The sequence below is a fragment of the Triturus cristatus genome, chromosome 8 (assembly GCF_964204655.1).
Source record: "Triturus cristatus chromosome 8, aTriCri1.1, whole genome shotgun sequence".
In the NCBI taxonomy this organism is placed as follows: domain Eukaryota; kingdom Metazoa; phylum Chordata; class Amphibia; order Caudata; family Salamandridae; genus Triturus; species Triturus cristatus.
The window spans coordinates 696,885,737-696,910,984 of NC_140591.1; the positions used below are offsets into that span (position 1 = coordinate 696,885,737).

The 25,248-nt window shown below is 44.5% G+C and overlaps 1 protein-coding gene across 2 annotated transcripts in view; it reads right to left on the reverse strand.

The window, feature by feature from the left end:
- The window catches only part of STK24 (serine/threonine kinase 24), a 672,269-nt gene that overhangs the window by 23,662 nt on the left and 623,359 nt on the right, over positions 1–25,248 (reverse strand). For both annotated transcript variants that reach the window (XM_085622112.1, XM_085622113.1), the window contains one exon: positions 4,617–4,685. In XM_085622112.1, the coding sequence (XP_085478238.1) occupies positions 4,617–4,685 (69 nt within the window). The remainder of the gene's footprint in view (positions 1–4,616; positions 4,686–25,248) is intronic.

Sequence of the window (25,248 nt, forward strand, 5' to 3'; positions counted from 1 at the left end):
AAGTCTCGGGGGTGCCCTATCTTTAAAATGATGCGTCAATCCTTACGCCTGCTTCAAGCAGGCGCAGGGTTTTGACGCAGCATGACCTTAAAAGTGGCTGAGGGAAATCTTGTAGATTTCACTCAGCCACTTTTAGGAGGCGTTCCTGCGCCGGAACGCCACCCCCTGCGCCGGAACGCCTACATGTGGCGCAGGGCTTTACAACGTGACGCATCTCCCAGATGCGTCACGTTGTAAGTACCCCGCACCATGGCGCTGGCTTTGTGCCGCCGCTGCGTCACAAAAGTGACGCAACGGCAGAGTAAAAGAGGCGCAAGGGGCTTGTAAATCTGCCCCTTGGTATTTTGCAGAGGCAGGTAGAAGCATATGGGCTGAAAGAGCTGTACGTTATTAATACGTACTTCTAACCGATCATTCCATTGGATGACAACTTTCTCAGACATACTCTTTATATTCATTGGGTTGGTGGTTTATTGCTCTTCGTATTAGGGTCGGGGACGGAGTGTGTTTCAGAAATTGGTTGTCAGTATCAAAAAGTCACATTCCTGAGTCTTTCACTATTTAGGAATGCTATCTGCAGGTGCCACCTTTGATTTCGGGTCCCTCAGTTGTAGAAAGGTTTGGAGCATGTGATAGTGGAAGATCATGCCTTAACCACAGATAATCTGTTTTGCGGTGTGGAGGTAAATGAACAACATGTGCCTGGTACAAGAGAGCTACACAGGAGTTTGAAGAACCAGTGTCAGGTGGTGTGATGAGCCCCCAGGTCTATACCATTAGCAGAGCATAGATGGGAGAGTACGAGTGCAACTGTGGCCTCGACCCATTGAAGTAACCGCAGAAAAAGGAAATTCTGCCTCAGGGTGCCCAGTGTGTCGAAACAGGATTTACTCCAGGTGATATGATGTGCTGTGTGTTTCAGGTGGTTGCAGGTGATCCAGTTCTAAACTGCTAGAAGGCATGGGCCAAAAATACAATTGTCTATGTCCACCGGCTTTTACAGGCTCAAGAGGATTTGGGCAACATCAGTTTAGTTGTAACAAGAGAGTTTGACAGTTTTGATGATACCCCGGAGAAGCTCAGAGAAGCATTGGTAGGTAGGAGATGCTTCTATGGTGATGACTGTAAAGACAGGAAGGTGACTACATGCATCTCTCAAAGGGAAGAAGTGATCTATTCCATCATGCTGCTTGGATTCCAAGTTGTTTTAGTCTGTGTTGTAGGGTAGGATGGAGGAATGTGTTTAATGCTGCTGAGATGTCAAGTAGAAATAGTGCTGCCACCCCATTCTGGACAACTGCTGATTTAATGGCATCCCAAATGACAATAAGCCATGATTTAGCAAAGGTTGGGACATCATCCTATTGTTTTCAAAGTAGCTACAAACTTATTTGAAGGATGCTCCTGTGAACAACTTGCTCAAGAAGTACCCCCTGACAACAGGTCTAAAGTTCTTCACATAATAAGGATCTAATACTTGTTTTTTCAGAAGGAACAACATAGAAGAGAAAAGTTACAGATGGTACTGGCTGGGGCAGCTACTGAAGTTGATGAGAGGACATCCTTGAGGAACGCAAGCCAGGTTTGCCACAGGATTTAACAAGTTCCTTGAACTCTTCTGCTGTTAGAGGACTAATGGCTTACAGGGAGTCTGTCAATGTTGAGCAACCTGGTCATGTCTCTGGGAACATCAAGGGGAGGTTAACTGTATGCCTATTGGCAGAGGTAGGCATCTAGGACATCAGCTTCGGTAACAAAGGCACAGATTTACGAAAAGTAGGGCAGTACAGTGGTGGTTGGAAATCTGCAGTGCTGTGTTGTGGGAACAATAAAGAAAATTGCATAGCACCCCATTTACAAAGAACTGCATGCCAATGTTCTCATTGACTCCATTCATATACATAATGGTGATTGAGTGTGATGCTAAGCATAGAGCTACAGTGCAAAGGCGAGACAAAGGGGTCTTGCGTGACATTTGTTCTTCAGATACACTATGCAGTAAAAATGTCTATATAATGAAACTGCCCACAGGTAAGCCACTTGAACTATGTAACTGCACAGAAATAAATGTTACATGAGGGAATATCACACAATGTTCTGCATGTCTTTTGTATGTGTTTGGTTACGTATGCTGCTAGGATATCATGCAAAGCATACTTTAGTAGATACAGCTTTGCATGAAAACCCAATTTTACATTCTTTATCAGGGGTTGGAACTAAGCGACGTAAAGAAATCTGTCATTGCGCACGCTTCAGCTTTTTTGTAAAATATAGATTTTGCTTAGGAATATATTGATAGATGGGTAATTTAACTTTGAGTTGCCCAAGTGCCCACTCAATTGCACAGTAGATTTAGGCTAAAGTGTGCTGCTAAAATGTCTCAGAAAAGTTGCAAGTGGATGATGTGTGCTGAGAGAGGCTTTAGGGTTCTGAAATTCAACAATTATCTTGATGAGCTCCCTGGAAGGGTAGGAGCATTTAGTGAGGAGTGTCAAGAAGTACTTTCACGTCAATTGAATGATGACTGCCTATAGCAAGCACTTGAGCAATTCTGGAGGCACAGCTTGCCCTCATCCTTCCCTTTCTTCCATCCATCATCTGTCCAATGCTCTATTATTCTTCCCTGAGACTGCTTGAGCTCAAGTGTGAAGCAGCTAAAGAAGAGCTCTCATCTGGAGTTTGACTTGTTAGCTATGAGGACTTTGAGGGGCCGAGGTCAGAGCACCAGCAAACTAGTTCCACTGAGGTGATGGGCTCCGCTGACATGGTTTCTTTGAAAAGGGTCAAGACCTGCGCATTAAGACCCTGGTTATTTGTATTGTCTTTCATGTGTTTTGGTGTTTGGATTTGAGAAAAGCCTGGTTGTACAAAGGAAATAGCATAGTGGGCATTCTGCATTATGTTCTTTACGTTTCTGAATGTTATTGTCTTGAGTGTGGTAAACATGGCATCCTGGGTGTGTCCAGTTATTAGGTGCAGCAGGTTTTTGCTTCTACGTTTGAGAGGAGCAATATGGTTTTGGGCCACTGTAGCTTGTCAAATCAGGCTTTGAAGTCTCCAAAAATGAAGAGTATTTGGTGCTTTGACGCAACGGTCACTACAGAGTATGGAGATGCTTCCGCCAAGGCTTGCTTGGATAGTGGAAGTCTGTAGATCTGTTGTGAGTGATAATGTGCACTGACTAATGAATGACTCATATTCTATGAGAATTGTGTATGTGTGTTTAGCGATGGAGATATTGTACACAGCAGTTCCTCCTCTTTCAGTAATCCTACAGTAGAGTTTGCAACCAGGTCAAAAATGCTGTAATAGCCAGGATCCAAGGGGGTGGGAGGGCAGTGGGATGGTCAACGTGCAAGTTTCTGATTTATTATTGTTTAAGGGATTCTCTATGATAATGTCCTGTATATATTTGCGAGCCATGATGGGCCTAAATCGTGACAAAAACCCAATAAAATTTGTTGTGGAAGAAAATGTGGTAAAACTGTTCCTCACTTTAACTTTACAAAGAGTCCTGGCCACAGTGTGCAGATGGCACACGTCATGACACCGCCGGTGTTCTGTCCAGCTCGGCTGCCCATTCTGAGCTACAACTCAACACCATGACAGTTCAGGGCTGGTTCATACATGCCTTTACCTCCACTCGGCTGACAATCCTTCCACCCTTGGAATGGGCTCAACAGAAGTCAATGGCAGTGAAGGAAGGAGAAAGACACCCGTGCAAAATCAGTGCTCATGAGGTCTAGCATGTAGGTGAGGCAAAGAAAACGGAGGACTGCCCGGAACCCACCAGGCCACCCGTTACCCCATATTGCGCTACATGCAGTTTTCAAACATGATTTTAAAAGTGTAAAAGGGACCCCAGTCTCAGTAGCAACTTTGTACCCAGAGCAGCGGCGTAGCATGGGTTGCCAGCACCGGGGGCAAGGCAAGATTTGTGCCCCTAACCCTTGGACTGTTAGCACTTAGGCACAAAATCCCCCCCCCCCCAAAAAAAAACTTGTAGTACGATTTTTTTTTCTTTTAAAATGTTGCCCCCCCTAAGAATGTTGCGCCCGGGGTAATCGCCCCTGTGGTCCCCCCACGCTACGGCACTGACCCAGAGGCTTCAAAGAAACTCTTAACTAACACAGAGGGAGCGGGAAGATGGAGTGAGCATGGCCAGGACTGGTACTGGGGCTACGTTTTAAACCATGTTACGGTTGTTAAGAAGGCCCGATAGCATGGTCAGAGTAACCTTTTAAAAAGAACTTACTTAACTACAAACATACATTAAATAGGAGACACCCTATAAGTGATTTATAAGAAGTTTTGAAATAAAACCAGCGATTCAGCCAGAAAAAAAGTCTAAAAAACAGAGCAACTGTTTCGCACAGTTAAGTTGCTTTGCCCCTTGTCCTTTTTCCATGTCTGGATCAACATGCACATTTGATAAATTCTGAAGCTTGCGCCTGCACTTGGAAATGAGCGCCATTGTTCGTTCTATTCCTTGACGTGACCCGAAAAAAAGGTAAAAGAGTAAGGCAGATATGGCTGCTCTGTCCAACAGTCCATTGCCACATAAGTGGAAGCGGCGTATGACGAACAGCAGAGCTGCCCTACACATATCAACTTACCTCTGTAAACAGAGGGGAAATGATTGTAGATAAGCACTCGGACAAAGGCCTCTTTGGAATGTCCTCCACCTTGAAAAGAAAAATTCAGACGTAAACATTTTTCTATGAAAACTTTCATTATATTAGATTTAAAGGGGAGTTCAAACGAAAAAACACTTCTATTCGAGACAGTTTTCACAGTTAAAGAAAACTGGTACCATGTGGTGCATGAAATAAGGTACCCAGATTACAAATTAGGATAACAAATGTATTAGAGATTGCACACCTTTGAAACAATTAAAAATGTTTAACATCAATATTAGAACTTATTGTTCAACATTAATCCAATGTCCCAACCTTAGAAACGTAAAAAACAAACATTTACAATGCAATGGTCTCGGCATTGTTAAAGTTAGAGCTATTGGCATTGCTCATGACATTATTTTTGTTTTTGTTTTTAAAACATTTAAAGAAACGGCATTGTTATTTACAATGTCAGTAGCTTAATCACTCTCAAATGCGAGACATATTGCATTTGCACCCACACACAGAGCCACACACACAAAGACACCCACACACACAGAGCCACTCACATAGCCACCTACACACACACAGAGTTACCCACACAGAGAAAGCCACCACGCATAGAGCCACCTACAAAAAAAGCCACCCACACAGAGCCTCCCACACGCACACAGAGCCTCCCACACGCACACAGAGCCTCCCACACGCACACAGAGCCACCCACACGCAGAGCCACCCACACGCACACAGAGCCACCCACACAGCCATCTGCGCTCCCTCAGCCGGCTTGTGAGTGTAATGTCCCATGTGCTTGTGCTGGCGTCACTAGGATAAGCTAGTCCCCATTGTTTGGTTTGCTGTGCGACTGTATACAGATGTCGCCAGTTAAGTAAACGCACTTGCTGTGTACACAAAGATCTATGCAGCCGGTGCATCAACCCGGTGAGACATTTTATAAAGCAGACAGTTTGTGTCCTCTTAAGTAGGCCAATATAGATCCATTAACACATTTGGAATGGGCTTTGTTTCTACTTTATTTGGGGCACAATTAATAAAAATAAAAGTTAACTGTCGGACATCAGCCCTTTTGACTCCACCCCCATTCTGCTGCTACTCATTGACCCCCGATATATGGGATTCCGGAATATATTTTCCATTTCCAGCCCTGTACATAACCATGAGAACTGTTTTGTTCGCACGTAAAACTTGTCACTGGCATTGTAAGAGTTGTTGGATAACGGCAATTTTTGATTAAAACACAAAATGCGTTTCATGTTCCAAGGCGGAGAGTTTTTTCAACAGGAGAACCGTTCGTGTTCTCAATAACTGTTGACTTTCAAAGCTATTGCAGAAGGCATACGCAACACTACAGTATAAGTTAATCATTTTACAATCCCTACAGAACTGTTTTCAGGGCGATACAAGGGTCAAACTGATGCGAGCGCTACTGACCTGCAGAGGTTGGGAAGCCAGGAGGAGAAGGATGAGAAATTCCGGGCAAGCGTGTCCAAGGCTTTTGCAGGAGGGAGTCCACATGGCTGGGGGGTCTGTGCTTGTTTTGAGCGGGTCCAAGAGCGCTAGCTCAGTGCCACAGTTTGCGTTGATGTGTATGAAGGAGGGGTCAGCTCAGTCACCGGTGAGTCAGGCGTGCGTCTGTCAAGGGGAGGGTCTCCCCTCCGGATGATGCGAAGCGTCCCTCCCTCAGAGTCTGTCACCGCCTCTCCAGATCCCAGTGTGCGTGCGGCTCTACATTGAAAACACCCTTTGCTGCCTGGCCCCTCCTGCTCACGCCACCGGTGACTGGGGCCTCCTGACGCCAGGGAGCCTTCATCCTCCAACCAGCGACGAAGAAACACTGACTAGGCCATAGCGGCCGGTCTTCAATGAAGGACATCTAGACTAACTAAAACATTGCTGACTGAGGGCTTCATTCATCTCGTTGCTAACTGTCCGCCATCTTTGAGTGGACGATTTCACCACCAAACATCTGTAGGATAGATGTAAAATAGAGTAAAGGTATACCTAACAAGCTTTCTCTACCGACTAGGATCTCATTTAATGTATATTTCGATAGTTTCCTTCTATATTATACATACACTATTTTACACAAATTCGTCTACTAAATAAGATTTTCCATTGTAGCGTAATAAATGTATTATTTTATCGACGGTAATGTATTTGATATGACTAAATATTTCTTTAGACGATATCTTTCGTCAACTTCGTGTGCTGTGGCATTCTTAAACTGTAAAGGGAATATGGTTCCGCCGGGGCATAATGATCAATCGAATCCACCTCCATGCCTTTTCATTCAGTTTCATGTGGCTGGTGCAGCCGCCTTCTTTTCGCCTTCATTCACCATCTGACAAACAACAAGCACACCGCCGCCTTTCTCCGAGGCGAAGCAGAAATGCCTCGGAGAAAGGCAGCGGCGTTTCCGGATTCGGGGGCGTGTTTTGCTTTTCTCTCCTCTTGCCATTGGCTGGAGGAGATAATTAGAAAGGTTGAAAAAAACACGCCCCCGAATCCGAAAAGGACGGGGCCTGTTCGGAGTGACGGACCTCTTCTCCAATGGCTGGCCAGCATTCAAGAGGCCAGCCAATTGAGAAGAGGGGAGAAGAGTGGCGGGTTCAAGCCCCTCTTCTCCAAGTCATTATGTCTCGTGAGCGAGACTGCGCTAGCGCAGCCTTCGCTAGCCGAGACCTAAAAACAAAAAACACATTTTCCATAATCTCCTAGGAACCACATAAATGTTAACCACTTTAGGTGGTCTCTTTACGTTGCTATCACAGGTCACATCATTAATGAAATCAGTTGACATATTGCTTCAATTGCAAACTACTGAATCCTGGAGAGTGACCCCAGAATAAACTGTCCCCTCTTTGATAAAGCTCTTTTGAGACAGCAGCGGCCATGTTAGGCTTAAACAAGGTTTTGCTGCATAGGGAAAACGGCTGCAATTAAAATAGGTTTTCACGCCGTATTTTCTCAGACACTTTGGCATAATTTAGGGTTTGGGGGTGTAAGAGCCCTGTTGTAAACTGGCAGGGCTCTCACTCCACCAATCATGCTGTTCCCCTGCTTCATTTAGAGGTGGGGGGGGGGCAGGCTTATACCGGCTAATCATAAGGTGGCTCCGTCTACGTAAATCTCAGACCTGTGGGCCATATTATGCTTATATAGTGCACCTTTCCTGATTGTGCCATGTTGCACCTTTCAAAAGGTGCGTCGGGCGTAAAAAGGGGCAGTGCACCCTATTACAAAGATTGTGCAGCCCCCCATGGAAGCCACAAACTCACGATGCCATTGGGGCAAGTAAAATATGGAGGGGCTGCTTCAAAGCCGCTGGGGCATACAATTTTTTGGAGACTAGACTCTACTTTCTTATGAAAGGTATTACTTAATACATGTAATAAGTTAACCTAATGTTACCCTATGTGTAAGAAATTGGGTTGTTGATTCAGTGGGGTGTGAGCCCTGTCAAGCAGCAACCAAAATCCTTGTCAGGATGAAACATAAGCCAACCCTACATCAACCTGTGCTCAACCCTCTGTTAGCTTGGCACAGAAAAATCAGGTTTAACTTAGAGGCAAAGTATTTGAGCAACACTTCAAACAGTAATAAAGTGAAAAACCCCACACAAAAAGACTCCCACACCAGATTAGAAAAGTAGAGTGATTTTTAATAAATAAAACAAGACCATATCTAGGATATAAATTCAATCAGTAGACCCGGAGAGCTGCAATTTTAAATGTTGTAGTGAAAATAGAGCCAAAAAGCACAAAGCCCCAACAGTGGAAATCTGGTTGCACTGGACTAGGACAAAGTCACAAGCTCAGGCGGATCGCAAGGGAGCACGGGCTGGTTACAGAGACCCAATTAGGCCCACTGAATGAAGTACCTTAAATTCTGGTTTGCGGTGCATTCTGAGGATTCGCGTAGAAGATGCGTTGCTCAGCCAAAGAGATGAGTTGGTCCCAAGGTGGGGTGAGGCTGTGATGGGAGTTCATGTGTCATTGTTGATGATCCCATCGAGGAGGGCTTGTGATGCGAAGTCCGGCGTTGAGGGTGCGTCGTGCAGTTTAGCGATGCATCGGTTCCGAGGAGCTATGAGGCTGTGATGCGGAATCCGTCATCGTCGATGAGGCTGTCGTTGATGAGAGATGAGAGGGCCTGTGCCGAGGATTCGTTGCACAGCTGCGGTTCCAATGAGGTTGCCGGCTGCGGAGGCTATGCAGGTTTTTGAGATGGGTCCTATCCATGCAGCAGCAGCAATGCTGGGGTTCTGCTCAGGTTTGCGCTGCACAGTGGAGGAGATGGGTTTGTTCCACTGGATCCACAGAGGCTGGGAAGCACTTTAGGCACACTTCCACGGGTCCAGTACTGGAGTGGCACCACTTGACAGGATAGATTCACAGATGGCAGAGTCCAGGTGCACGGTTGTTGGAAGCCTGTTATGTCCCCAGTAGCGCAGCAGTACCTTCAGGTCAGTAGTCCAGCAGAGGGGCAATCCTTTTAGCAGCATAGTAGTCCTCCTTCCTGGAAGAATATCTATAGGTCCAGGAATGTGCTGAAGAGTTGGTGTATGATGTCCAGTATTTATATCCAGTCATGCCTTTGAAGAGGGAAGAAGATTCCAGAGGCAGGCCTTTGAAGTGCACATGTGCCCTGCCTTCATGGCCCTGGCTCCAGACTAACTAAAGGGGGGTATGCAGCCCTTTGTGTGGAGGCATGACATAGCCTATTCATGTGTAAGTGGGGCTGGGTCCAGCTCTTTCCTCCCATCCTGCCAGATATGTCCCATCCAGACACACCTAAGCTACCCACTGTGTGTGGTTGTCTACGAGAAATACAGAGACGCCCAACTGAGAATTACATCTAGTCATATGACCCAGAGACAGGCTGCAGTCACCAAATGGCTAAAGCAGGAAAATGCCAGCCTTCTAAAGGAAAAAGAACAAAAAGGGGAGTTTGGCCCAGGAAACCATAGCCAGATAGGGCCAAAATAAGTAAGGAGGATGCCCGACATTAGGAACATTAAATGGCATTTTGGAATTACATTGTGGAAGAGCCATATGGTGGCTATTCACAGTCAGGGGGAAACAAAGTCATTTTAATCCCGGCTGTTATCAGTAATGTTCCTAATGTCGGGCATCCTCCTTATATGATGAAAGGAAAGTAATTTGAAGGGTTTGCCCTCTTCGTGAATTTAGATTGGTGTATAGAAAACTGTTTTGTTTCACATGTAAGAATGTTAAATGTATATACATGCTGTTTGTATTTGTATTGTATATTCAATTTTTTGAATGAACAAGTGTATTTCTCATTCCAGACTATCTGAGTCTGAAAAAAGAAAAAGATTTATAAAATGAGATGTTAAAAGGTGAAATAAATAACCAGATCTAGTTGGATTGTTTCCAGTGATCTTTTGCTTCAACTGGGAAGCAGTTAAATCAAGGAGTAGCCAGGTATACTGTTGTGCACTAGCCTTCTAAAAGAGGCATTTTCAAAACTGTAATTTAAAATCAGACCTCACCATATGTTTAGTATTTTTCATTACAGTTCCAAAGATACCAAACATGAACTGGTTACCCGCTCCCATTTGAAAATTACAGCTTGTTAAATATAATAAGTTAACTTCAATGTTATCCTATGGGAGAGGTAAGCCTTGCAGAAGTAAAAAAACAAATGTAAGGGTTTTTCACTACTAGGATATGTAAAACGTGAAAATACAGGTCGTCCTTTTTAAATACATTGCACCCTGCCCTCTGGGCTGTCCAGGGACTACCCTAGGGGTGACATATGTATCAAAAATGAAGGTTTGGGACTGGACAAAGGTTTCTTTTTGCCAGGTTGAAATGAATGCAAATGTTGGGGGAAAACCACGGCAAGGATGTCAGGTTCAACAGGTATCAAACGTGACACAGTGCATAAAGTGAAATCTCCTTGTATGTCAAGCTCATGAAAAATGAACACATTTATCAAACGGGCAAAAAAACACACAACACCCGCTTGGCAAAGTTCAGTGTCTTTGTTGGTACGGCTGCACTGGCAGCTATGCAGAAGGCCCGCCTGTCTAGTGGGGATCTAAAGCCATGGCAAGCAATCCTACACCAGGGAGTGGGGTTCACAGCCTCCACTGACCTGTGGTAAGATGGACTGTCCCACTGTGTCCAAATGCCCGTGCTTGTCTTTTACTTCTTTTCATATCTTTTTCCTAGAGACAGATGTTGCTTGATCTGCTCTTTCAGACTGGCTCTTATTTTGTTTGATTTCTGCAGCTGTAGTCCACTGAGGGACATTAGGGGTGTACCACACATTGCACTAACCAACCACATTATTTACCTGTTGCCTCTTCCAACAGTTCTGTGAGTTGGACAGGAGTCAGGCAGAAGTTGGGCTGCTCTGCCCTAACTTCACTTTATAGGGCTGTGACTCCCCTGGGCCCATATGCTCAGGAGAGGAACATCTGTCTGCAGAGCGGACTCTAGCACAGCCAGGGTGCAGTAGCTGCCTGCAGCAGTCATCTTCTGAAGTAGCTTCAAAAGGTTTCAGGGGGCTATTGAGGGTCGTGTTGCGACCTGGTCAGTTTTATACTGGCATGATCTGTAGTTTAATGTGCCCATTGTACAAAAATTAGAGTAGTTTTTCTCCTTATCAGTACATCTTTAAACAGTCAATGTTTGAAGAGAATACTTTAAAATGTGCCCGAGAGCTGCCCTAATGACCCCGTCTGATAACTAGAGTAAATAAAGAATGTAATGAAAAAATGAATACAGAAGATATCATATAAAGGTATAGTTAAGAATCCAGGACGGGCCTTTTCAAAACCTTGAAACGTGAACAGGTGGCCGGTATTTTTCTCTGGGAAAACCAGCAACCATAGCTGGTGCCTGTATCTGCATTTTGACTGCTTTTCTTCTCATGGCTATCCTTTCTCTTGCACCCATAACATCTCCCAGCCCTCCCAGTTTTTTCAAACACACAGTTAAAGAGGAAAAATGGTGGGTGCGCCAGATTTGGGGCCTCATTTATGATAAACTGGCGTAGGGCAGTGCCGCAAGTCAACCTGCTTTGCTGCCCTATGCCAATGTTAAAGGGTAGGAATGCACTGTAAATATGAAAGACGGTGGATTCCTGTCATTTCCTCCTGCACTGGCGCACAATTTGCTGCCTAGCACCAACGTAGGCACCCTTGCACCATGCACCCTTGCACCACGGTGCAAGGGTGCCGACATTGTAGGCAGAACTGATTTTGTGCAGGAAGGGGCATCTGCCTGTATTGCTATGGTGGGGGGAGAGGGTGTGGGTGAAGTCCCGGAGATCGTTGTCACTGTGTAATTAAAGCACGCATGACAGGCTGACCGGTTTCCTGGCTCGGCCAGCCTGACATGCGTACTTCAGGACTGTGATTTCGAATCCACTGTGTGTCGAGGTTGAGGGCGGCAAATGCTGCTCTCCTTACTTCCCCTTGGGCGCTGGGTTGCTGCGTTCTGCCAACCCCGACGCAGCTCTCATGTTATTTCATATAATAAACTTCATAGAGAGCTGTGTCGCATTGGATCTTTGTACAAAGCAACTTCCACAAACTTGAGCAATGTGGACCTAGACAGCACCAGAGTGGGAAGAGCACATTTACAGCTGTGGCTTTGAAGTGCACAGCAATCAGAAACTTTCTTATTGTCTGCAGGGATCTCTTCCTTCAGCCACACCTGGACTGGCCGTAGCGGGCACCAGGCATTTTCCCTGTGGGCCGGAAGGGCGGGGTCGGTTTTCGAGCAGTAGCCATGGTGCTAAATCGGCCAGCAGCCGCGCTAAAGCAGCAGCACTGCATCTCACAAGCAAAGCCTCCCCCCCCAACCCCCCGGGGGCAGTCTAGCTGCATTGCCAGGGCTGGTTCGCGTTCCCAGGCCGGCCCTGCCTTCAGCTAGTGTGCGCAAGTCGGGAAGATACCTGATAGGAGGACGGACCGTGGCATTCAGACAGCTGAGCTGTGGGTGTCCCCGTGCTATGTCCAGGCTATGGTCTGCTTGCCTCAGTTTAATACTTCATTAAAGTGCCACTACAGACAAGGAGGCTGCAGCCGCAGTACTAAGGAAGCACAAAGTGGGTGTTTCAAATTGCTGACGCGCACTACCCTAATCACAAAAAACATGTAAAACTGACATGCTGATAGATCTTTTTTATATTAACCTGTCCACATTTCTTAAAACCAATTATTTCATAAACGTTGAACATACTAGCCAGCGCTGAAAAAAACCACTCAAATAATAATAATCATAATAAAAATAATAATTTTACAGTCCGAAACTTAGCAATGATAATGAGGCACATTAAAACCAGATATTTTCATCTCACAAAGTCATAAGGTTTTTATTTAGCTACGGCATGTAGAGTCAGGGGCCAGAAAATAATGTGCACACTGCTGAAGGGAACAAGATTCTTGTGGAACTCTGCAGCAGAGTCAACATAAAGTGCTCATTTCAGAGGTAAGGGCAGCCTTTTTACATTTCAGTCGGAGGCTGTGTGCATTTTAAAACATCAACATGTCTCAACCTTATTCTAGCTGTAGCTGACATTCGTCTATGTGCTTAAGATTTAAAACACACTGGTTCTTTTAATAAGTACACCGTCTTTTAGAGTATGGACAAGCTGCTCCCACTATTCTTGAAACTGGCATGCAATGAATATGCAAGACACTGCTCTAGACATGTAGTAACTGGGTTGATTATGATAAAAATATAAAAGCTATCCATCTTTTACCCATTTAAGATGTCCAATATTGCTATTCCAAAAATTTCGGAGATATATTGTGGGTTTATGGTACTGTAAAGACCATCACCCTACAGTGGTCTGCATAATTGGATGTGGCGACATTGATCTTCAAAAAGAAACCTCCTTGGGTCCATTGGTGTCACTCACTCTGTGAAATTCAAAGATTACTTTTACACCCCACCCACGGCTTTAAGTGGGCCGGGTCCTGCTGGTGCTCAGCACCTGCAGTTCTAAAAAGCAGGTGCTGAGATTGGTCCCTATCGAGGTCTCGATTTTTGCCCCCTCATCCTCAGGGTGAAGAATATTAATCTTAACTCTGCAGCAGTATCACTCTTCACTGCCTTTGATGTAATTTCAAAGAGACTCGTTATAGTTCTATCACAGTCTCATCATGTCAGAACTGAAGCATTTTCAATGTTATAAACAACAAAGCCGTAGTTGTTGCTTATTTATCTTATGCAACTAATGATAGAGCGCCACGTTATTCTGAAATTTGTAGGGGTGCATCATATTCACTGTTAGTTCGCACCCACATATTAATCGAAGTAGTTTAGGTGTGACATACATATGTATCATTAGATTTGTTTAACATAGGTGTAATTAGAAATGTAACCATGTTTTGTGAAGAGTAATGTCGTAGATCATTGCAAATGTAATTTTTAGTAAACACATAGGTGTCGATTCCGATCCGGTAAAACCCGGGTACGAATCGTCGTACGGAGCGTTTTCTCCGTACGACTCGTACCCGGGAACACCACCGTACAAACCAGCAAGTACGATTCGTACAGAAATACCATTTCCGTACGAATCGTAAAAAACACAGTGCGACTAAAAAATACATAGAAGTCCGATCCGGGACAGCGCGAACGCGACATTCGCACGGAGTCAGGCAGCATTTTACGGACCAGCAAGTACGATTCGTACCCGCAGCACTCCGCACGGCAATATTTTTACGGGTGCCAAAAAGTGCCGGAAAAGATAAGTACGTCGCGATGCGCGAGGAAAAGGGGGCCCGGTACGCACCGTACCCCAGCCCTACAAATACGCACCGTACCCCCAGCCCCCCCACTGCATGTACGCACCGTACCCCCAGCCCTACAAGTACGCACCGTACCCCCAGCCCTACAAGTACGCACCGTACCCCCAGCCCCCCCACCGCATGTACGCACCGTACCCCAAGCCCTACAAGTACGCACCGTACCCCCAGCCCTACAAGTACGCACCGTACCCCCAGCCCTACAAGTACGCACCCTACCCCCAGCCCCCCCACCGCATGGACGCACCGTACCCCCAGCCCTACAAGTATGCACCGTAAAACTGAAGTCCGAGCGCACAAGTACGATCCGTACCGGCGTTCCGAAGACACATTCGTGTGTAAAACGTCCCATACGGAGCGAACTGTGTACCACCCCTACCCCGGGTACACCTGGGCGAGGGGTACGAGTCGTACGGCCGCCCCCAGCCACCCACCCCTCCCGCGTACGTCCGCACCGTACCCCCAGCCCCCCACCGCATGTACGCACCGTACCCCCAGCCCTACAAGTACGCACCGTACCCCCAGCCCCCTCACCGCATGTACGCACCGTACCCCCAGCCCTACAAGTACGCACCGTACCCCCAGCCCCCCCACTGCATGTACACACCGTATGCGTACATGCTGTGGGGGTGCTGGGGGTACAGTGCGTACATGCGGTGGGGTGCTGGGGGTACGGTGCGTACTTGTAGGGCTGGGTGTACGGTGCGTACATGCGGTGGGGGGGCTGGGGGTACAGTGCGGACGTACGGGGAGGGGTGGGTGGCTGGGGGTGGCCGTACGACTCGTACCCCTCGCCCAGGTGTACCCGGGGTAGGGGTGGTACACAGTTCGCTCCGTATGGGACGTTTTACATACGAATGTGTCTTCGGAACGCCGGTACGGATCGTACTTGTGCGCTCGGACTTCAGTTTTACGAATCGTACGTAAAACTGTCCGGGGGCGTGTCGTAGACTTTTCCCGAGGTCATTCGTATGTATTTTTCACGTACGAATCGTACTTGGCCGTTTGTACGGGACTTGTACGATTCGTACGTAAAAAAATACGGATACGAGTCGTACAGGAATTATTTTTAACGGATCGGAATTGGCACCATAGTGTTTGGGGTTATGTAATGCAATGTATTAGTTAAACATGTGCCATATTAAAGTTGCACGTTTAGTCTGCTTATTCACGTATCAAGGAGTAATGAAACTAATGCTTAAAGTGTGATTTAGGAGTGTGTTTAACAATGTAAAGGCCTGATCGCATATACGTCTAAGGAGAAAGGCCTGTTCATTTCTTATGTTAGCTAAACGTTGTAGGCCGAAAATGATTTCCCTTGGTAAAGGCTTTGGATTTCGGGAGAGTGGAAAATCTTAGAGAAGTGAAAAGTTTTTGTTCCCATGTTTCTGTTGCAGGTGCAAGGACATTTAGCTCGTTAGAGAGACTAGGTCTTTGTTTTAGGAGTTAGGATGGTACAAGAAGCCAACAGGGGAGTACATTGGAATTTACGGATGATACTTTCAGCGGAGAAGGTGCCTGAGACCCAAGGTCAAGCTAACCGTCGTTGGATGGAGTACAAGTTTTACTGGAAAAGTACTGGAAGAAGACCTGGCTGAAGAGGTGTGCCGAAGGGCGTGTTCTACGTTTTTGAAATTTTGTATTAGGGACAGTGCCCCGAGGGTGGAGCAGTTGAGGTTGAGATGGGAAGCTAGAAGGAGCATCTTAGAACGAGCTCTGACTAAGTGAATGTACTTCTAAGGAAGCCTTCACTTCTGACACCTTTTTACTCTCTTGCCTGGGAGGGAAATGTTAAGTAGGGATGTCACCTTAGAGATAGAGTAGGGATAGATTAACTGATTTTCTTCTAGGTTAATGACTTTTAACATCGAAATTGGAGTTGTTTTTGCTTGCCTAATGCTTTTAGAATTGACTATTCTTCTTATATTGAGTTGGATGAGACTCTTCCTTAGAATTTCTTTTGTACTAGTGCCCATTTATTTTCTTCACCTTGTATTGAGGTGTTTGTATGTGCAGTTATTCTTGGTTGCAATAAAATCTTAAAACTTTAGATTCAGAGTCAGTAGTCCTTTGGAACGGAAATTTGATTCTGTTGATTATGTATTGAGATTTGAATTTCCTCCCCTCTACACTATTTAGCAGATAAAAAGATCCTGGGGACCTGAGAGGATTCTTGGAGATTATAAGGTAGGCAAGAATCCGGTCCTATCAGTTGGTAGCAGTGTAGGATGGTTATCTCTGATAGTGAGGGGAGATCTAGATCAAGATAAGAGATTCTAGGGGCCCATAGAAGTCAAGTGATGGTGACCCATCGGATGGTGAGCAGCGGACGACGGCAGTTGATGGAGATTGATGGAGAGTAGCGGTGCGGTGGAAAGCTCGTGGAGGAGTAGGTATGAATAGGGTGATATGTTTTGCAGATTGCGGTGTTGAATTGATTGTGTGATGTCTTGCTGAGTTGGAGTGAATGTTGAGTGATTGTGAGATCAGGCTGTGAGCCCGCGCAGCCCGGGAAGATCTTAGGCTCGACGAGTAGCTTAAGTGATTGTGGTGTAAAAGACACCCAAGGTAGATTTTGTTGACCACCGAAAGGGGATCGTGAGACGTCATCGATTACCCAGACCGAGATAGGGGGAGCGAATGTGCGAGTGCATGAGTATCCGACGCTGGTCGTGGGTTGTTGTATGTTGAACATTGAGTGATTGAAACCTATCAGTTGAGGCGATTGTCCGGTCGTTTCGCAGACAGACAGTTGCCAGTTGAGGTCAACAATTTCGTGAGACTGTAGGAGGCAGTCAGAGAAGTGATTGTCCGGTCGTTTCGTGGACAGATAATTACTTCAGAGTGTGAATGGGACGAATGCAAGGGTGAGACGTGAATTGTGAAGGAAGGGAACTGCTGCGAGTGGAGGAAAAGTGACATCAGAGTGTGCCGTGCTGTGATAGGTTCGTTGTGTGATTACCGTATTGAGATTGGTTGAAAGTCTTCAAACATTTAAACTGTAAAAGGATTGGAGGGAAAAATTTGACGTTTGCGGAATTGAATAAAAATATTGGATTGAATTATTGCAGGAATGAAATTGTCTAAAGGTTTTAAGACACTTTTGAGAGGTAAATCGACAAATTCGATTTGGGTCTGTGACGGGACCCCACCTGATGGAACGCCTGCACATTTTATGTTAACGAATTTGGGATTGTTTTCATGTTTGTGGATTCACCAATGGTACAAGGTTACTGAGAAAGAGGGTCCTTTGAGTTTTCCAAAATATGGTACTTTTGAACTGCAAATTATTGACAGATTAAGAGAAATGTTATCTGAAATAAAGTCATCATCTAGAGCCGCACAATTTGAAGCCTTAAGCTTGTGGGAAAAGACAGCAAGAGACATGGAAAGATAGGACTAAAGGGTAAAGAATCAGATACAGGAGGAGGAAATTATAGATGACAAAAAGCCTCAAACCGATAGTGATTTAGGGGATGGAATATTGGATGCATTATTAACTGAGTGTCCTCCACCTAATGTGGTCCCCAGTACAAATTCTGATAGTACTGTACCAGCAAGTACAACAGTGGCTACTACTTCTGTTGAACCAAAGGAAATGCAGATTGAGTTAATTCTACAGACGTTCCAGATTGCCCCACCATATTGATTTGATACCGATAGTGATACCTCCAGGCGTTAATGCTCCAATTGTGACTGATTCGGTACAAAAATTACAAACTGTAGCTGCACAAACAATGCGTAGACAAATTTTGACTGTCCAAATTAATATGGTCCCAACTCAAGAAGCTCAAAGAACTGTAGAAGGAGTAATTACATCAGGGTTTATCTCGACATCTCAGAATTCACAGATTACAGAACAGAAACTGCCCAGACAGTTCAAGCATTGAAAGATAGAGAAAATATTGTCTTTACAACACCAATAGCAAAGGGAGAATCAGATTTAATTGAAGATTGGATTTTTCGACCATGGTTTGAGTTGAGGAAGCAGCAGGGATTAAAAGGACAGAGAACATGGTAGAACAAATTGACCCAGAACCCGAAAAAGAGAGACCACACAATGTTCCAATTTTAAAAATTGAACTTGTCAGGGAAGGTTTAGATCTTGGGAATTTGAACCAGTATCAGGAAAAATACTTAATTTATCTGAGTAAGAAAATGACAAAATGTGCAGAAACTATACGTGACTGACTGACTGATTTGGCCCGAAAAGATGAAATTGATGTTTCAGGAAAATTTCAATTTCAGAAAAGCTTCAGGGTACAGGTGGATGAGGAAGCAATTGAGACATGTTCTTCACAAATGCGATTACACATTGCAGAATGGGTGAAATACATTTGTGAATGGAAGGGTTTTGAGAAATTAGGAGACAAGTGGGCAAGGAAACATGAAAAGAAAAAGGAACCGACAGACCTAGCAAGGAAAAGGGAGAAGAAAAATAAACCACCAGACCTAGTTGAGGAAAACAATGAACAGGGTGAGGGAGAAACTTCAGCTTATCTATTGAGAGAAATAGTGGGAGAAGTGCATGTTCATGTACCACGGGACAAAGGTGAACTTGCAGCATTTGTGAACAAATTTCCAAAATTGAGAGAGAAACCTGTGCGTACCACACAAGTTGATGGATTTCTTGAAATCTCAAATGTATTGTGGATTGATTTCAAAATGTTCTTTGACACTGCAGAGCTAATTGAATTGTGGTCTGAACGTAAAGCGGTTGTGCAAGGGCCAAGTGAGGAGACAATGAGAGAGTCTTGCACTAATGCACCATCTTCTGTTGTTATGGAGAAAAATGAAGCAGTGATTACTTTTCTGAAGGTCCGCGTTCCACCAAAAGATCTTTATTGGGTAAAGATCAAGAGAACCCCACAAGAACTAAAAGATTTGGTTAATGAATTTTGTGAAAGAGTGTGGCAGGATTTTCAACAGCACAGCAAGAGAGAGTGTAATGATGTTAGTGACATGAGATTCTTTGTGTCTCAATTTGTTATTGGATAAATGATCTTTGGTCAGATCAGTGTGTACATTCAGCAAAGTATGGTTGGTTAGCAAAGAAAGTTGATAGATGGGATTGCGAAGGATGAAGGTGAGATACAAGGTGTGGTTCCACAAGCAGGAGTACAAGGTGCTGAAGGAGGATTTGGTGTTTTAAAGGACAAAGATAGAGGAGTTTTGGTTGGTCCAAATTAGAGTATCAATGTCGCGATGTTGAAGAAAGTGACCTTTTGCCATCTTTGTAACAGATTTGAGCATTAGAAGAGGAAGTGTAGACTTAAACCTGATGCAGTAAATGGAAATTCACAAATAGAGGGAGAAATGCAGATGCCAGTTCAGCAAAACCAAATGGCAATTCAGAAACAGGTACCAATGAGACAAGTTCTCCAAGCCCAGATTGTCCCACAAAATATGGAAAGCCCTCTGATTAACTTAAATCAGTTGTCCAAATCAAATTTGAATTTTTTTCAGAACCAAAATCAGAACACGTTTCAATAGTCGGCTGTATTTGAAATCGACAATTTTGGCCCCAACATTTCTGAGATCATTAGATCCATTGTGAGAACAGTGGAAGGTCCAGACCTACCTTATTTAGGGAAAAAGTCCGAAGTTGTAGGAGTTCTACACAGACAGATTGCAAACTCGGTTTTAGAGTAGGTTTTAGCAAAATTAGGTTCATTTGAGGAAAGTTACCAAATTGTTCTCTGTGACTCAAGCAATGTAGGCCTGCTAGGAAAACATTTGTGGTGCTAGTTAAACTGCACAATTTACTGTACACTGGAAGATATTGAAAATCAGACTCCTGATGAGGATGTACAGTTTAGAATGGCTAAACAAGAGACAGTTGAAGGATTGGTTTCAGAAATGACGGTTGAAAAATTACCCTCTGATTTGGAAGAAACAGTGAACCCAGTAGTATGGGAGTTCACAACGAAAGTTGTCGAATTAATAAAGAGTGCAGAACCAGTCTTAGTCAAATTAGAATCAGATGCCATGTATACAGCAACACCATCATACAATTTGACACGAGAGACAGTTGCAAGAATTTCACCCGTAATTGAAGATAAACTGAGCGAGGGACTTTTGGAGGAATTGATTGGAAGTTCATGTAACTCTCTGATCATGGGTTTACAGAAACCCAAGGAGAAGTATAGATTAGTGCAGAAGATTAGCAGCATAGTTGGTCTGTGTTGTCCTGTGGAACCGAATCCAGCCAATATACCTTTTCAAATTGCATGTACTGAAGAATGGCTTACCATTATTGATATCTGTCAGGTTTATAATGAGGATAGTCAGGAGTACTGCCAGAAAGGAGATCAATATCTGGGACACATAATTGAAAAAGGAGCTAGAAAGGTGTCACCAGAGAGAGTGGAAGCAATTCACCAGATGAATCCACCTCGAATTCAGAAAGAAGTCAGAATGTTGTTGGGAATGGTTGGCTACTGTAGACAGTCGACACCAAACCTTTCCCTAGTGGCTAAGCCTTTACTGAGGCTGACACACAAGGATGTGTCTGATCCGCTTCCATTGGACAACGATTGCACAAAAGCATGTCTAGAGTCGAAAGAGAAAATGTGTCGTGCCCCAGCACTTGGGATGCAAGTTTATTTAAAAGAATATATGCCAATTTGCAGTGAGAGGGAAAGCTGCGCTCTCTCAGTGCCTGTTAAAAAACATGAAGATGTTCAAAAGTCTGTGACGTTTTTCCCAATGACCTTTGACCCCATAGTCACAGAAATGCCCAGCTGCCTTAACTTAGTAGCTGTGGTTGATGTAATTCACAAAAAGAGTGAGAAATTAATGATGGAATTTCCAATAACTGAAATGGGTTCTTGTTTTGTGGAATTGTTACTGAAAAATCTTGCGAATGAAACATGTCAAAATTCAAATGTATTGAGTCTACTACTAGTAAATGAAAATGTTTGTGATGAAGCTGAACCTGAATGCCTAGGTGTCATGAATCAATGCATGAGGCCAAAGTTAGGCATTAATGATGAACCCTGTCTATTTTGTAAATGGCCAATGTTTACAAGAATTTACCTCAGCACAAGATACAAAATTGAATGTCATTACCATAGAATTCAGTCTAACTGCTCAAATGGGAGTAGCAATTGTCATGGGAAAGATAGATGCAAATTTGGTTGCCCAATATGGTGTCCTGCTAGCTTACACATTTAAGGGAAACTTCACATGTGAATCTGAAAAGGACACTGTCTGTCCAATGTTGATGTCAATATCGAACACTTGTGAAGAGTTGCAGGGTGTACAAGAAACTGTTTCAGAGGAAGAACAACAAGGATGGATCAGAGCAGATTTTGAGGAAAACGCAAATGATATCCAAATATCAGCTGATGGGAGATCAATGTTGCCAGACAGTTTGTCGTTGCCAATGACACGATACATGCATGGACATACACACTTAAAGAGGGATTCAATGAAACGTCTCTTTAGAAAATATAGATACCAGCAAATGTTTAGGAAGCTCGCAGAAAAAGAGTGTCATCGAGATGTGACATGTCAACAGATGAATGCGGGAAAGAAAACTGCGGTAACTTTGAGTCACATTGGGAGGTCAGGAGGGCCTTTCAATTGAATGCAGTTGGATTTCATTGAGATGCCAAAGTGTTATGGGCAGAGATACATCCTGGTTGTGGTGTGTGTCTTTTCAAGGTGGGTGGAGGCTTATCCAACACGTAGGTGTGACACACTCACTGTAGCTAAGCTGTTGTTGAGGGAACTTATCCCTAGGTTCGGCTTTCCGACCTCTTTGGAGTCGGACAGAGGGACACACTTCCACAGTGAGATCATGCAATTGCTCCATCGTAGTGTTCCTGATAGGAGAACGGGGTTGTCACCTCACGAGATCCTGATGGCAATGCGATTACCAGTGATACCTGCTACTGCTCTGATTTAATTTTCGACTACTGTATGGGACTGGCTGACGTAGTCCGTTCTGTGTCACAGCAGATGCAAGCAGCAACGGCTCCAGCCACAAGTGACCTGTGCCACGACCTGTGCTCGGGCGATTGGGTGCTTGTTCGCAAACATGTGAGGAAGAGTTGCCTGGATGTTCGTTGGCATGGCCCATACCAGGTAATTCTGGTCACGAACACGGCAGTGAAGTGTGGAGAATTGCCGAACTGGATGCATGCCTCCCATACCCGCAGAGTTCCAGCACCCTTGGAAGATACACCCCCTCTCGTGAATGAAAATCCAGCTGAGGTGGTAGGGCCATCTGAGAGGGCAAGTCAAGCTGTGAGGGTTGCTGACGCAGTTGGTTGTGCACTAGATCAAGCTGAAAGGGGTTGTGTCAATCAAGGCCCCGAATTTGATTCAGACGGAGAAAGTATTGCTGTGGGTGGAGTAGAGTCAAATTCTGCTGAAGAATGAAGTAGTGCACAGGGTACCCAAAGGGAGAGCAGAAGTGCCACAGAAGCAGAAGAGTTTTGGCCTGTGAGTCAGAGGCGGCTGAACCTGAGGTTGGTACCTGAAAGAGATCTTGCCCCAGTTTCTGAAACCTCTGAATCTGAACTGAGTGACGAAGAGCAAGTTCGGGGTAGTCTGAGAAGATCCAGGAGAACAAGAGTGCCGTATCAAAGGTACGCCTCACCAGAGTGGACATACGCTGTGACTGATGCCAGGAGTGTTGAGCTCAGGGAGGCTGAGGTCTTTGACGCTGGTCAGCGATTCCCCGAATCTGAAAGTGGACGTGCTGCTGTTGGTTCCAGGAGTGGAGATTGAAGGAATACTGACTCTCACTATTCCGAATCCACCACTTCTAAGCAAAATCCGTGAACTGATTCTGGAGACGCTGGTTTTTCCAACCTTTGGTTATGTACTACCGCATCAGGAATTAGTGTTGCTTTGTCTTGAACTTTTGCAGCGTGTTTTAGAGATTCTGGGAGCTGATCTTATTTTGGACTAAAGGTGAATTTTTGTATATAAAAGTCTATAAAGAAGATAACCTAGGCCCGAGTGGAAGAAGAATAAATTTAGGGACTTTCCGTCAAGACGACGAAAGAGGGCTAGGGAAGTCTTTTTGTGGACTGTGTAAATAAGGAACTGAAATCGTAAGGGGATTTCCAGCTTTTAGTGTAGTTCAAACTGGTGAGCAAGTGACACCCAGAGAAGAAATAGACTCTTAATTGTTGCCGCTGAGACCAAGAACTTTGAGAACTTTGCAAAATCATGGATGCTGGAAATACTCACCGTAGGTCATAATTAGTGATAGGTATACTTACAGGGCTGGTGTTAGTTTCCATAATCATAATAGTTGTAGCCTTGTATATCGTTTCACATGAGCAGGAAGCAAAGGTACAGGGAACACCTACGCCTACCATTTCTAGCCAAAAGGAGGTCACTATAGGAGCTAAAAGAGCTTTTCTAACCGAAGAGAGTCGTAGGTTTCACATAGATATGTCTAGAAGTGATTTTAAGCTTAATGCATATGCGAAGCTACTATATGAATATGTAGATGCGATGGATGCAAAAGACTTATGTGTGCATGCAGTTACCTTCTTCCGTGGATGAGGGTATCAGGTACCATCATCTTCCACTGACGTATGGAATTTCTTGTAGTTTGTTACTTAGTATCTTCTATGAAAGAGGTCAGTTTGAGTATTTATTTTCCAATTACGATGCAGTACTTCCTGAAGTTCCAGCTTACAAGCATTTGAATAAGTATGATTATTACAAGTCAGAGGGCAGATTTCAGAAGTATTTCATACCGTCTTTGGAACTGGATACGGCTTATGCTCATCGGCATAATTTAACTTGTTCGTTGTCAGATACAGAGAAGAAGTTTATAGGTCAAGTAGAAGATAGATTTAGAAAACTAACTGAAACACGAAATACAGGAGATGGTCCAGTAGATTGGACTGATGAGGAAAGATTACACAGATCTAAGGGGAGTTATGGTCCCATAGCATTGGACCAGGAACAAAAGGGGAAGTTGTGTGTGAGATGTTATCAGACATATTATGAAAAGGTTTCGGTAGGACAAAGTACGTGTGATCATATTTTCAATATGGAAGATTCTGCTAAGAACTTTTTGCAAGGCTCGGTACAAGTGATTCCGACTGTTTATCATGTGTGTGGAAGGAATGCTTATATGAGGTTGCCTGCGAATTGGTATGGTACATGTTATTTGGGAATTATTTTTCTGAAAATCTATCATGCAGAAGACTTGGAGCTTTTGGAAACTGGACACCATTCTAGAGGAAAAAGAGCTGCGAGTGCAGGGTTGGTGATATCTTTGGAGCAATGATACCGAGTTTAGGTGTGGTCTTGAATGATGTGAAGATCAGAAGGCTGGCGACTGTGGTTGATGAGTTGTCAATGAATACAGCAAGGTCTTTGATACTGGTGGATGGAGAGATGTTATCGATAAGGACGAGGGTTTTGAGAATCGCCTTGCTTTAGATGTATTATTGGCAAAAGAGGGCGGAGTCTGTAAATTATTGAAAGTTCAGGAATGTTGTACGTGTATTCCAGACAACAGCAAGGATCTGGAGAGATATATAGACAACATTACCACGATTCATCAAGAGACTGAGGACCTGACCGAAGAAGGGGTGTGGGAAAAGATTGGTAAGGGATTTCGCCGTGTGGGAAGTTGGTTTGCGAATTTGGGGAAGGGGTTCCTTGGGTCTGTGCTAAAACCCCTAATTATTGTTGTGGTTTGTGTGATCTGCTTGTGGCGTTTCACCAGGGCTTATACGTGGTACAGAGGAAACAGAATTGAAAGAGCTCTCAGAGCGAGTGAAATGCGAATGGCCAGAAAGCAGGACAGTCAATATCAGAATATTAAGAATATGGAGA